General features: G+C 39.3%; 1 protein-coding gene across 2 annotated transcripts; it reads left to right on the top strand.

Moving 5' to 3' along the window:
- The first annotated feature begins 3946 nt into the window (after nucleotides 1-3946).
- LOC133708801 (probable disease resistance protein At4g27220) lies at nucleotides 3947-11276 on the top strand. Of its 2 annotated transcripts, XM_062134334.1 has the most exons (8): nucleotides 3947-4673; nucleotides 4751-5007; nucleotides 5190-5658; nucleotides 5744-8527; nucleotides 9591-9657; nucleotides 9845-10031; nucleotides 10257-10415; nucleotides 10944-11276. In XM_062134334.1, the coding sequence occupies exons 1-5, from the start codon at nucleotides 4180-4182 to the stop codon at nucleotides 9613-9615; spliced, it is 4029 nt and encodes a 1342-aa protein (XP_061990318.1). In that variant the 5' UTR covers nucleotides 3947-4179; the 3' UTR covers nucleotides 9616-9657; nucleotides 9845-10031; nucleotides 10257-10415; nucleotides 10944-11276. The 2 variants fall into 2 exon arrangements, with proteins under 2 accessions (XP_061990318.1, XP_061990316.1); XM_062134332.1 differs by lacking the exon at nucleotides 9845-10031.
- The last annotated feature ends 598 nt before the right edge of the window (nucleotides 11277-11874 follow it).

Here is an 11874-nt window from a genome sequence, read left to right as displayed (position 1 = left end):
AGCTTTTTAGCACAGGTGCTAAGCTGCAGGCACCTCCATTCTCCTCTAAAACACACAGTGCTATTCCTCCAACCAATAATTTCTCTAGTGGAAACAGAAGACTCTCCCATGCTGAATATCAAGAGCGCAGAGCCAAAAATCAATGTTTCTTCTGTGATGAGCCCTTCAAGCCAGGTCACAATTACAGAAAAGGGCAACTCATGGTCATGGAGGTCACTCAGGATGATAGTGATGCTACAAATGAGGTGCAACCTGAGGTCCCTCCCATAGTTGATATTGATGAGCCACTCATCAGACTTCAAGTAATGGGAGATGGGAATAACTCCCCTGCCACTATGCAACTCAAAGGGACTTTTAATAACAGATGTGTGCATGTACTTGTTGATTCAGGAGCCACACATAACTTCATACATCCTCAGCTGCTCAAAGGTACCAAAACTCAAGTGCACAAGCTGACCCCATTGAATGTGATTTTGGCTAGTGGTGCCAAGATGAAGACTCAAGGTGAGGTATAGGTTGACTTACAGCTCCAAGAATTTCATTTTTCAGCTGATTACTATGTGTTGCCTGTGGCTGGTTGTGAGATTGTGTTGGGAGCCAGCTGGTTAAGGTCTCTGGGAGACATTTTATGGAACTTTGAGACCATGAGGATGAAATTTAAAGTACAGGATTTAGAGTTTCAGCTGCAAGGTGAAACGGAGGCTAAAGCTAAGGTCATTAGTTGCAAAGCTATGACCAGGCTACTCAGAAAAGAGAAAGAAGCCATGCTAGTGCAAATGCAACCAACATTGCAAATTCAGACCGTACTACCACAAGACCCGAAATTGCAAGTTGTGATTAATAAGTTTTTTGATTTGTTCACTACTCCAACCACTCTACCTCCTTCAAGAGCACAAGATCATAGAATTGAGTTACTTCCAAACACACCACCTGTCAGTGTTAGGCCATATAGGTATCCCCATTTCCAAAAGGCTGAGATTGAAAAAATTGTGTAGGAACTATTGGACAATGGAGTTATTAAACCCAGTGTAAGTCCATTCTCTTCTCCAGTACTCTTGGTAAAGAAGAAAGATGGAACTTGGCGAATGTGCATTGATTACAGATCTTTAAATGCTGTAACAGTCAAGGACAAATATCCTATTCCTGTGGTGGATGAGTTGTTGGATGAGATACATGGTTCCAAGGTGTTTACCAAGCTTGATTTAAGATCAGGGTACCACCAGATCAGGATGAATATTGCTGATGTAAATAAAACAGCTTTGAGGACTCACAATGGCCACTATGAATTCTTGGTTATGCCATTTGGCTTGACCAATGCACCTTCAACCTTTCAATCTGTAATGAATGATGTCTTGAGGGACTATCTTAGAAAATTTACCTTGGTTTTCTTTGATGATATCCTGATTTATAGTCCAATAATGGAAAAACATTTGGAACATTTGGAAAGGGTGTTTATCAAGTTGCAGGAGCATTCTCTTAAAGTCAAGGAAAGTAAGTGTAGTTTTGGGATATCACAAGTAGAGTATCTGGGGCACATCATTAGTGCAAGTGGAGTAGCAGTTGATCCTGCCAAGATTGAATGTATTCAGAACTGGAACAAACCAAAGACAATCAAGGGACTCAGAGGGTTTTTGGGATTAGCTGGTTATTACAGGAAGTATGTGAGGAACTTTGGTATTATTGCCAAACCTCTCACCAATATGCTCAAAGTAGGAGGCTTCCAATGGACTAATGAAGCTGAGCAAGCTTTTGAGAAATTGAAATATGCTCTCATGCATACTCCTGTTTTGGCACTACCTAATTTTAGTAAGGAATTTGTGGTGGAATGTGATGCTTTTGAGATTGGTATTGGTGCAATTCTGTCCCAAGATGGCCACCCAATTGCCTTCCTGAGTAAAGCTTTGGCCCCTAGGCATATTGTGCTTTCAGTCTATGACAAGGAACTGCTTGTTGTGGTGTATGCAGTACAACACTGGGGGCCATATTTGTTGGGCAAACATTTCAGGATCTGTACAGATCACAGGACCATCCAATACTTCTTGGACCAGAAGATTACCACACCAGCTCAACAAAAATGGTTGCTGAAGCTCATGGGGTATGATTATTCCATTCACTATAAGCCAGGAAAAAGTAATGCAGCTTCTGATGCTTTATCAAGGAAGGAAGAATTAAATCATGACACTGCCTTCATCACTAAGTATGGAGCTCTTTCTGCCCTCACGGGAACATCTTCTCCAGTACACACTTACATTTCTGAAATGCAAGAATCTTGTCTACTAGATCCTGAAGCCAGTGCTATCCTGCAACAGATTTCCCGAGATAATACACCATCTCCACACTATACAGTCTCAAATTCACAGTTAATGTACAAGGGTAAGGTGTATGTCCCAGCTTATAACAATTGGAGGCACAAGATCTTGACTGAGTTCCATGGAGGCCTTAATGGGGGGCATGCTGGGATTACAAGAACTCACAAGAGGGTTTACAGGTCATTTGCTTGGCCTGGAATGCATAAGGACATAAAGGCTTTTGTTGCTTCTTGCCATGTCTACCAGCAAAATCATTATGAGACTATTCACCCCCAGGACTTCTACAGCCTAACACCATACCAAACAAGGCTTGGACCAACATCTCCATGGATTTTATTGAAGGTTTGCCAGCCTCCTCATGTAAGACAGTAATCTTGGTCGTGGTTGATAGGCTGACCAAATATGGTCATTTCATCCCTGTTGCTCACCCATACACAACTTCTACGATAGTTCAACACTTTGTGAATGGGGTTTTTAAGCTACATGGGATGCCTGAGTGCATCATTTCTGACAGAGATCCTATATTCTTGAGTGCTTTTTGGGAAGCTTTCTTTAAACTATAAGGCACAACACTTCACAAGAGCTCAGCATACCATCCTTAATCTGATGGTCAAACTGAGAATCTTAACAGGACCTTGGAACAATACTTGAGGTGTGTATAGCAGGAGAGAAGCCACACACTTGGGTGGATGCCTTACCTTGGGCTGAGTATTGGTATAATACTGCTTACCATTCTGAAATCGGCATGACACCTTTTCAAGCCCTTTATGGCTATGAACCACCAGCTGTGAAATTTTATACCGAGGGCACAACAGCAGTTGAAGCTGTTGATAACCAATTAAAATCCAGGGATGAGCTTCTAGCAGTCTTGAAAAGAAATTTGCAGATTGCTCAATGCAGGATGAAGAACTTTTATGACAAGCACCACACTGAGAGGTCTTTTGAAGAAGGAGACTGGGTTTACTTAAAACTCCATCCTTACAGGCAACACTCCGTGGAGAAAAGAGTGTCCCATAAGCTCTCACCCAGGTACTATGGCCCATTTCTAGTGGGGCAGAAGGTAGGTCCAGTTGAATACAAGCTCAAGTTGCTTGCCTCAGCTAGAGTCCATCCCGTCTTCCATGTATCTCTACGCAAGAAGAAAATTGGTGATGCGGCTGTTGTGTCTGCACATTTGCCTCCTAATGTTGATCCACATAACCCTCGATGGTATCCAGCCAAGGTGCTTGACAGGAAGCTTGTTAAAAAGAACAATGAACCTATGACTAAGTGGTTGATCCAGTGGCTCGGTACGGCAATAGAGGAGGCCACTTGGGAGGAAGCTGATGAGCTGATGCAAAGGTTCCCAGATTTTGAAGCTTGAGGACAAGCTATTTCTAAAGGGGGCTGGCCGGAGTTGTTATGATTTCAGCTTATTTTAGCTTTCCTGATCACTTTAGGAATAGTAGTTGCTTTAGTTGTTAGCTGTCCTCATGCCGGTCACGTGAGCTACTAATTAAACAGTTTGAGCTTAATGAAGTAATTAGGGTTCTATTTAGTTGAACGTCCGCATGATGGCCACGTAGCCTTATCTCCTAGCTTCTTCTGGGTCTATATATACCCTTGTAACCCAATTTGTCAATCATCGATCAATATATCTCCGTCATTTCTCTGCCTTACATTTATTTTTCTCCTCAATTTCACTCAGTTAGGGTTTTGATCCTAACAGGGGCCGTGGGAGCAGTGGAGTAATCAAACACATGCACTATAAGATTCGGTGCTTTATTCACAGAGTCAATCTTAGTCTCCACTATAAGCAGGTTCCAAAAGCAATACCAAACTGGGCCTCCTCTTTGCTTCTCACTCTTAGTTTCTTTGTTGCTGGTTTTCAATGGCCTCCTCTTCATCTGTTCCTTCATCATCATCAGCTCCTCGCTGGAAGTATGATGTGTTTTTGAGTTTCAGGGGTGTTGACTCTCGGAAGGGTATCACATTTGAAGTGTACGATCGACTGCAGGCGAGGGGAATTAAAACATTCATGGATGATTCAGATCTTGAAGTTGGGGATGCTATTTCTCCTACTCTCATTGCAGCAATTGAAGAATCAAGGTTTGCAATCATTGTTTTCTCGCACAATTATGCTTCTTCTATTTGGTGTTTGGAGGAACTTGCAAAGATCTGTGAGTGCATGGAAGATCAGAACAGAATTCTTCCACTCTTTTATCACGTGGAGCCCTCTGATGTAAGATATCAGAAGAGGAGTTTCGAAGAAGCTTTCTCTAAACATGAAACCTCTGGGCGACACCCATTGGAGAAGGTGAAGCAATGGAGATATGCTTTAAACAAAGTGGCAGGTTTCTCTGGGTGGAATACACAGGATTATAAGTAAGCATTGTGCCTTTAATTTCAGTTCTATATATTTCATCTAACGCTTATTTTTGACCCTTAATTCTTCCATGCAGTACTCACAGAGAACTTGTCGAAGCCATTGTGGAATCTGTCCGCAGTAAATTACTACCCGATGCAATTGAGTCCACAGGAGATTTCCAAGCATATGAAGCAACAAGACAAGCCACTATTGAAATTGAGCCTTCAATGTCGGAGTCAAGTGAAGACTTTGAACTAGTTAAAGTAAGAAGACAACCCACTAATGAAATTGAGCCTACAATGCCACAGCTGACCGAAGATTTTGAAGCAGTTGAAGCCACCAATGGAAACTGTGAGTTACTCAGTTTCTTAGCTCTATGTCTTCTTGTGCTTCTATCAGTTCCTTATGCTCTGTCAACCTTCCTTGTCTGTTTTTTATTGCGTTTCCCTTTTGCTTCTCTTTGTTGGTTCCTTGACTGTTCTTGATACCTATTTTCTTTTTCTTTCTTTTTCCCAATTTTTTTGGAAATTCAGCTGAACCAGCTCCTCAGTGGAAGTATGATGTGTTTTTGAGTTTTAGGGGTGAAGACACTCGCAAGGGTTTTCTTTCCCACTTATATCATGAATTGCAAAACACGAAAGTAATTAGAACATTCAAGGATGATCAACAACTTGAGAAAGGGAAGAATATTTCTCAAAGTCTGCTGACAGCAATTGAAGAATCAAGGTTTGCGATCATTGTTCTGTCGGAAAACTATGCTTTTTCTTCATGGTGTTTAGATGAACTTACAAAGATTTTTCAATGCATGGAAGACAAGGATACAATTCTGCCAATTTTTTATTATGTGGATCCCTCTGATGTACGATATCAAAAAAATAAACTCGAAGTGGCCTTTACAAAGCATTCAAGCAACCTAAGGTATAGCATAGAGAAGATCGAGCAGTGGAGAGCTGATTTAACAAAAGTGGGACATCTTTCTGGGTGGGATTCAAAGAACTATAAGTATGATTTCTATCATTACAAAAGTTGTTGTACGTACTTTTGCATTCACTAGTTGCCTAATGGAGTTTGACCCTTCTCAATGCAGGTCGGAAAGGGAACTCATTGAAGACATTGTGAAATTTGTGCGCGGAAGAGTACCTCAAGCACCAAGGGGAGATTTTGAAGAATTTGAAGCAACAAGAGAAGCCATGGATGAGGTTAAGAAGATGCTGAATGATGATAAGATCACCGCCATTGGGGTCTATGGAAGAGGAGGCGTTGGCAAGACAGCCATGGTGAAACATGTCAGTGCACAAGCCAAAAGAATTGGGCTTTTTGATCATATTGTTATGGCTGTTATAACCCGTAACCCTGATTTGCAAAAAATTCAAGGCGCATTGGTAAATCAGCTGGGATTGGAATTGGTGGAGGATGAAGAAATAGAAAGAGCCAGTAGATTGAAGGAGAGGATCATGGGAGGAAAGAGGATCCTTATTATCTTGGACGACATTCAGGAGAAAATAGATTTGTCAAGCATTGGAATTCCTAGCTATGACGAGCTTCAAAGATGCAATTCCAAGGTCCTACTCACCACAAGGATGAGGAATATTTGTCATTCTATGGGGTGCCAAGAACACATTCCTCTCAATATCCTATCAGAGCAAGATTCTTTGAAGTTATTCATGAAGAAGTCGAGAAAGCCTTTTCTTGGATCTACCGATTCCTATGATGAAGAAAGGAACGTAGTTAGAGAATGCTCTGGTCTCCCAAGTGTATTGGAAGAAGCTGCAAGGGCATTTGGACATAAGTACGTGGAAGAATGGAACAAAGCAGTTTCAAAGGCATTTGGAGATGATGACGATGAATTGCAAAAAGCAGCTCAAGAACTAAATGCATCTCAACTTGTCCCCACTAAAGATGAGAGAGATACATTTAAAAGGATGGAGTTAAGCTATCATACCTTGAGGTTTGATGATGCCAAGTCATTTCTCTTGCTTTGCTGCATGTTTCCAGAAGATTATGATATCCCAATTGAAGACTTGTTTAAGTATGGGATTGGAAGAGGTTTGCTTCAGTATTCAGACACATTGCAAGAAGCCAGAGACAGAGCACATTCTTTGGTCGCATACCTTAAAGCTTCGGGGTTGCTTCTGGATGGCAAGAAGGAATGCATAAGGATGCATTTTGACGTCCGAAATGTGGCCATGTCTATTGCGTTGTCTGAAGGTCATGCTTTTTTCGTAAAAGCTGGTTGTGAATTGAAGGATTGGCCAATGGATGCTCATGAAGGCTACTCAGCGATCTCACTAATGAGGAACAAACTTTACAAGCTTCCTGAAACTTCGGTATGTACTGAACTCCAACTTTTACTGCTGCAAAGTAATACTGGTATATGTGACATTCCAAAAACTTTTTTTCAAAGTCCAAATGCACTAAGGGTCTTTGATCTTAGCTATACCGGTATTTCAGTACTACCCTCTTCATTCAATCTCCTCACCAACCTCCAAGCCTTGCATTTGGATTGTTGCAAAAAAATAACTGACATATCCGTACTTGGGAAGCTGAAGAAAGTTGAGATTCTTAGTTTGAGAGAATTTCCTCTTAAGGAGTTGCCGGAAGAGATAGGAAATTTGACCAGTCTAAGGATGCTGGACGTCACCGGTGGATTTGTTCACAAAATTCCATCTGAAGTGATATCGCGGTTGTATAGACTGGAAGAATTGTACATGAAATGTGAGTTTGGAGACTGGGGAAGTAAAGTTGAGGAAGCAGTAGGACAAACAAATGCCGACTTTGATGAGATAACTGGCTTGTCCCGTTTAAACATTTTGAAGGTTTACATATCTGATGCAGCTTGCTTACCCAGAGATATTAGCTTTGAGCCGAATTGGGTAAAATTTGACATATGCATCAGCAGGGATCTCTCTTTGGAAATGGTGCTTTCTTCGAATGATCAACCTTCAAGAACCTTGACTCTTGACAGAACAATCAATGGCTTATCGGATTGGTTTATTAACGTGGTGACGCAGAAAGCAGAAAAAGTAGAGTACAGAGAGTGTAAGGGATTAAACAACATTCTGAAGGAATATGAGCATGGGAGATTACACGGGCTCAAGTATCTCTTTGTAATTGGCGTCCATGAGAACTTGGAAGAGTTGATAAATGCAACAACATGGGATCCTAGTAAACCTGTGTTCGAGAGCTTGGAAGAGTTGCATCTCCTTCACTTGCAACGCCTAAAGGAGTTATGTGTTGGCGAATTACCACGTGGGTCTCTATCCAATCTCAAGTTATTGAAAGTGCAAACCTGTCGTAATTTGGTGAATGCACTTTTACCACCAAAATTGTTGCAGAGACTAACAAATCTAGAAACAATATTTTGTGTGAATATGAAACACATGAAATATGTGTATGGATCTGAAGGGCTTGAGCCTGGAACGATTCTCTGGACAAAATTGAGCGAGATGAGATTGTGCGCTCTCTTCGAACTAATAAGCATCTGGAATGGTCCGGCTCCACTTGCAGTCTTTGGGAATGTTAAAGTTTTGGCAGTTTGCAAGTGTACAAAACTGAAAAGTCTATTCCCATTTGATGTAGTTCGATCTCTTGTGCAATTGGAAGACCTCTCTTTAGAGTGCTGCTCTAACTTGGGCAGAGTTATTGAAGCATGCAACAGCTTGAACAGATGTATCTTTTTTCCAAAATTGAAGAAATTAGCTTTGATAAATCTTCCAGAGCTCACATGGTTCTGCACCGAAAATGGTTCTTTTGATATTGAGTGCCCTCTATTGGAATACTTGTATGTGGATAAGTGCCCCCAGTTTATAAACTCTGCTTCTGCTTCTGTTAAACTCAATGATCAACAACATTTGAATTCTCTAGCGAAAAGGTATCTGTGTCATAACCTTCATCTGTCTTATATATTTTGTCAATTATCATGCTGTCTTTGTTTCTTATTTTCTATTCCAGCCATGCCATGAATATATTTCCATAGACATATTGGGCTACTCCTATTTGCACTTCTTGATCTAGAGCTTATATTTAGGTGGATTATATATGCACCTATTAATCTGGTTGGTGCATCAAAACTCATGTAATTCACACCAAAAGAATCTTAACTAGCATGCCATTTTTAAGTTCTTTATGTTACCATTTATCATGATCACAATATTTTGAAATTTTCTCTTGGTACGTAGTCAACTGATACCAGCTTATTGACCAACAAACAAAACGACACTAGCTTATTGACCAACGAACAAAATGACACTAGCTAGATGATGGATGTGTACACAAAGAAAAAATAAATACAGAACTTTTTGTAGATAGGTTGTCTCTTAATGTTACAAAGTGAATGGATATTTAGGCATATTTGTTTCAGCTCATCAATTTATTTATCATGCTAGTGCTGCATTTTCGTTTGGCTTTTGCTTTAAACTTCTGCCACTTGATTTTTTTTCCAATTCGATCAGTTTGTATTGTTACCCTTAATTGGGGAAGTATTTTGACTGTGTTTAGACTCCAAAGTCTATTCCTGATAGTGTCAGGTTACTAGTTATTTGGAGCTTCACCCTAGGGTAACGTTATGTTGTATTAATTTAGAGTTTTTCTAGTCATGACTTAATTTTGTAGTAGCCCAGCTGTGTGGGTGAGTTATTTTTTACCTTCATTTATTTTTTAATGATTAACACCCAATTTTGATAAAATAAAATAAAAAAACTTATGCCACTTTAGGGTAATGTTATGTTGTATTGCTTTAGGGTTTTCTAGTCATGACTCAATTTTGTCGTAGCTCAACTGTTTGAGTGAGTTATTGTGTAACGTTAACTTCATTGACACCCAATTTCGATAAAAAAAGAAAAAAAAAATCTGCCACATCCCCCCCCCCCCCCTTATATGTTGAAACACTTATTAACAGCTAATTATTTACGTCTTTTTCTTTTCAAATTGATCAGATGGAAGGATATGCATAACCTATAAGAGAGCTGATGCAGGAAAAGGCAAAGAAAGAGATTCTCAACGGTAACTATATGCATGCATGAATGCTATTATTATTGTACGCAACTTGAGATAACTGACAAAACAAGCAATCAAGTTTTTCTATGACAAATGTTAAACACAGGCCGAAATTTAGTAGTGGATTACGCTCAATCTTTGAGTACGCTCAATCAATGCCTTAACGGCCATCAATTTGGCTGAAAATTTGCAGGGACGATCTATACACTAGTACCTAAAAACTGAACGGTCGAGATGTGGATATGCGACCTAAAAGCGACCCAAAACTCAAAGTTCACTCCGTAATTTCAAAGCGGACCTCCGCTCTGGATAAAATGTATATATATATATATATATATATATATTGTGTGAATGTGGATGCAGATTGATGAACTTACAAGGTGAATTCTCAGTTAATATACTAGAAGCGTTGGTTGATTTTGACTTAAAAACAGAATATACAAAGATTTCTTATAGTCATTAACTTATTCAAGAGAAGCAGTCAATTCACATTTAGGATAATCAACTCATATGATAATTGTAACTGCAAGTAGTGTTTTCCTACTAAAAAGAAAGAACATTCTCAAAGTAGTTCACTCTTTCGCTTGATTTTTCTTTACGTTCAGGGTTGGCTGAGTCTGCAAATCCAATTGACACACTAGAAGCTTGCTGGATCGTGACTTCCAAAACAGTCAAAGGGATTGTAACAGCCATTCTTGGAACCTTTGAGAGTGAAGAGATCAGTTGACATGCTCGATCATGATGATATTTGATTCTTGCCACTGGTATGTGCATATAAAACTGTTAACAAATCAAAAGCACTGTGAATATATCTTTATGCTGAAATTGTAGCAACGGCATTGGATTGATTCATGGTCTCAATGGTAGTTGTTTTATAGCTCTTCTGAGTTTCGATTTAAAGGCCTAGCTAATGTCCTTGAAGGGCTTCTTATATCTTGGCCAGTAGCAGTACCAATACTATAAAACTCAATGTGTTATCTATGGTTTGGGTCACCTGCATTAGTCATGCAAGTATCACTCAATATATGTTGTTTGGTCATTTTAGCTAGCTTTGATTTTGGGAGATTTGGTTCTCCAAAGTACTTACTAAAATGTGATTACATTCACCAAAGTATGGAAACTGTAGTAAGTTAATCGAGACATGGCTAAGTCGCTGTTCAACATCAAGTGTTAATGATTCTGATATTTTCTTCTGGGTTGAGCAACAGGTTGAATGTTTTACTAGCATAGTTGGTGTTATGCTCTATTGCTATAATTTGTATCTTTGTGCTTATTTGGGTATTATTTATCAGGTGTTGCGCAGAGAAGTAGCAAAAAGAGAGTTAAATGGTCCAGAAGAAGATTCCGCAATTGGCTTCTAAAAATGTTATATGAATGTTATAAACTTATCTTTCAAGTTACTAAATGTTCATTCGTTTGATACATGGACATAAAACAGTTTGAGCTTTGAACTTTGTCCGTCTGAAGTTGCTTGATATAAGTCCTGTTTTCCTTGAGGCTCTGTTTCCTCTGTTTTTGCTTCGCTAGTTGTCCTGCGAGTTCATAAGAAATCCTGTACTCTGTTTCTCTTTTAGCTTGCAAGACGAAATTATACAGATGATAATATTTGGTTTGTTGTCCTGTTTTCTCTATTTTGGCTGGGCTAGCAGTCTTCCTGACTTCATTGGAAATCTTGGCAATTGGTTTTCTCTTTTAGCTTTGCAAGTATTGACATATTCATAACAAATGCTCATCCTAGTTCCGTTAACATGTATTGTTAATTTATTAAAAAAAAAAAAAAAAAAAACATGTATTGTTTTTTGAGTGGAATTGTTAATATATAGCTTTCGAAGTTCATCACAAAACGTTTTTCACTCTGTAGTTTTCACCTTAACAAAATCTTTTCAGATCAAAACGTGGTTGAATTGAAATTGATTTCTGTACTGTTGTTTGGCTTAGGTGTCAAACTGTATATTTTCATGGTTGGTGATCTACCTGAGGCCGCATGATTGATTGATACACTAGAAACTCTGCCGTGATTAGTTTGTGTGTTCAGCTGTGCATATTTATCATTTTCTTACATATATTAGTGATATGAGATGGTGCATGTAGGAACTGAAGATTCATAATGTTCTTTCTTTCCTTCTATATGGACATAAGTGTTTTAGCTTTGTAATGTTGGCTGCCCTTTTTGTTTTTTTCCCGTCAAGTCGACCAAGAGGTGCTTTGGTGAAAGTTATTGTG

Source organism: Rosa rugosa, chromosome 5, assembly GCF_958449725.1.
Source record: "Rosa rugosa chromosome 5, drRosRugo1.1, whole genome shotgun sequence".
Lineage (NCBI taxonomy): Eukaryota > Viridiplantae > Streptophyta > Magnoliopsida > Rosales > Rosaceae > Rosa > Rosa rugosa.
Note: the sequence above shows the minus strand (reverse complement) of the source record. Positions and strands in the feature narration are given on the sequence as shown.

Coding starts and splice junctions, on each gene's coding strand:
- LOC133708801 (XM_062134332.1), top strand. CDS start 4,180: ATGGCCTCCTCTTCATCTGTTCCTTCATCATCATCAGCTCCTCGCTGG. Junction 4,674..4,750: donor TGGAATACACAGGATTATAA/GTAAGCATTGTG, acceptor TCTTCCATGCAG/TACTCACAGAGAACTTGTCG. Junction 5,008..5,189: donor TGAAGCCACCAATGGAAACT/GTGAGTTACTCA, acceptor TTGGAAATTCAG/CTGAACCAGCTCCTCAGTGG.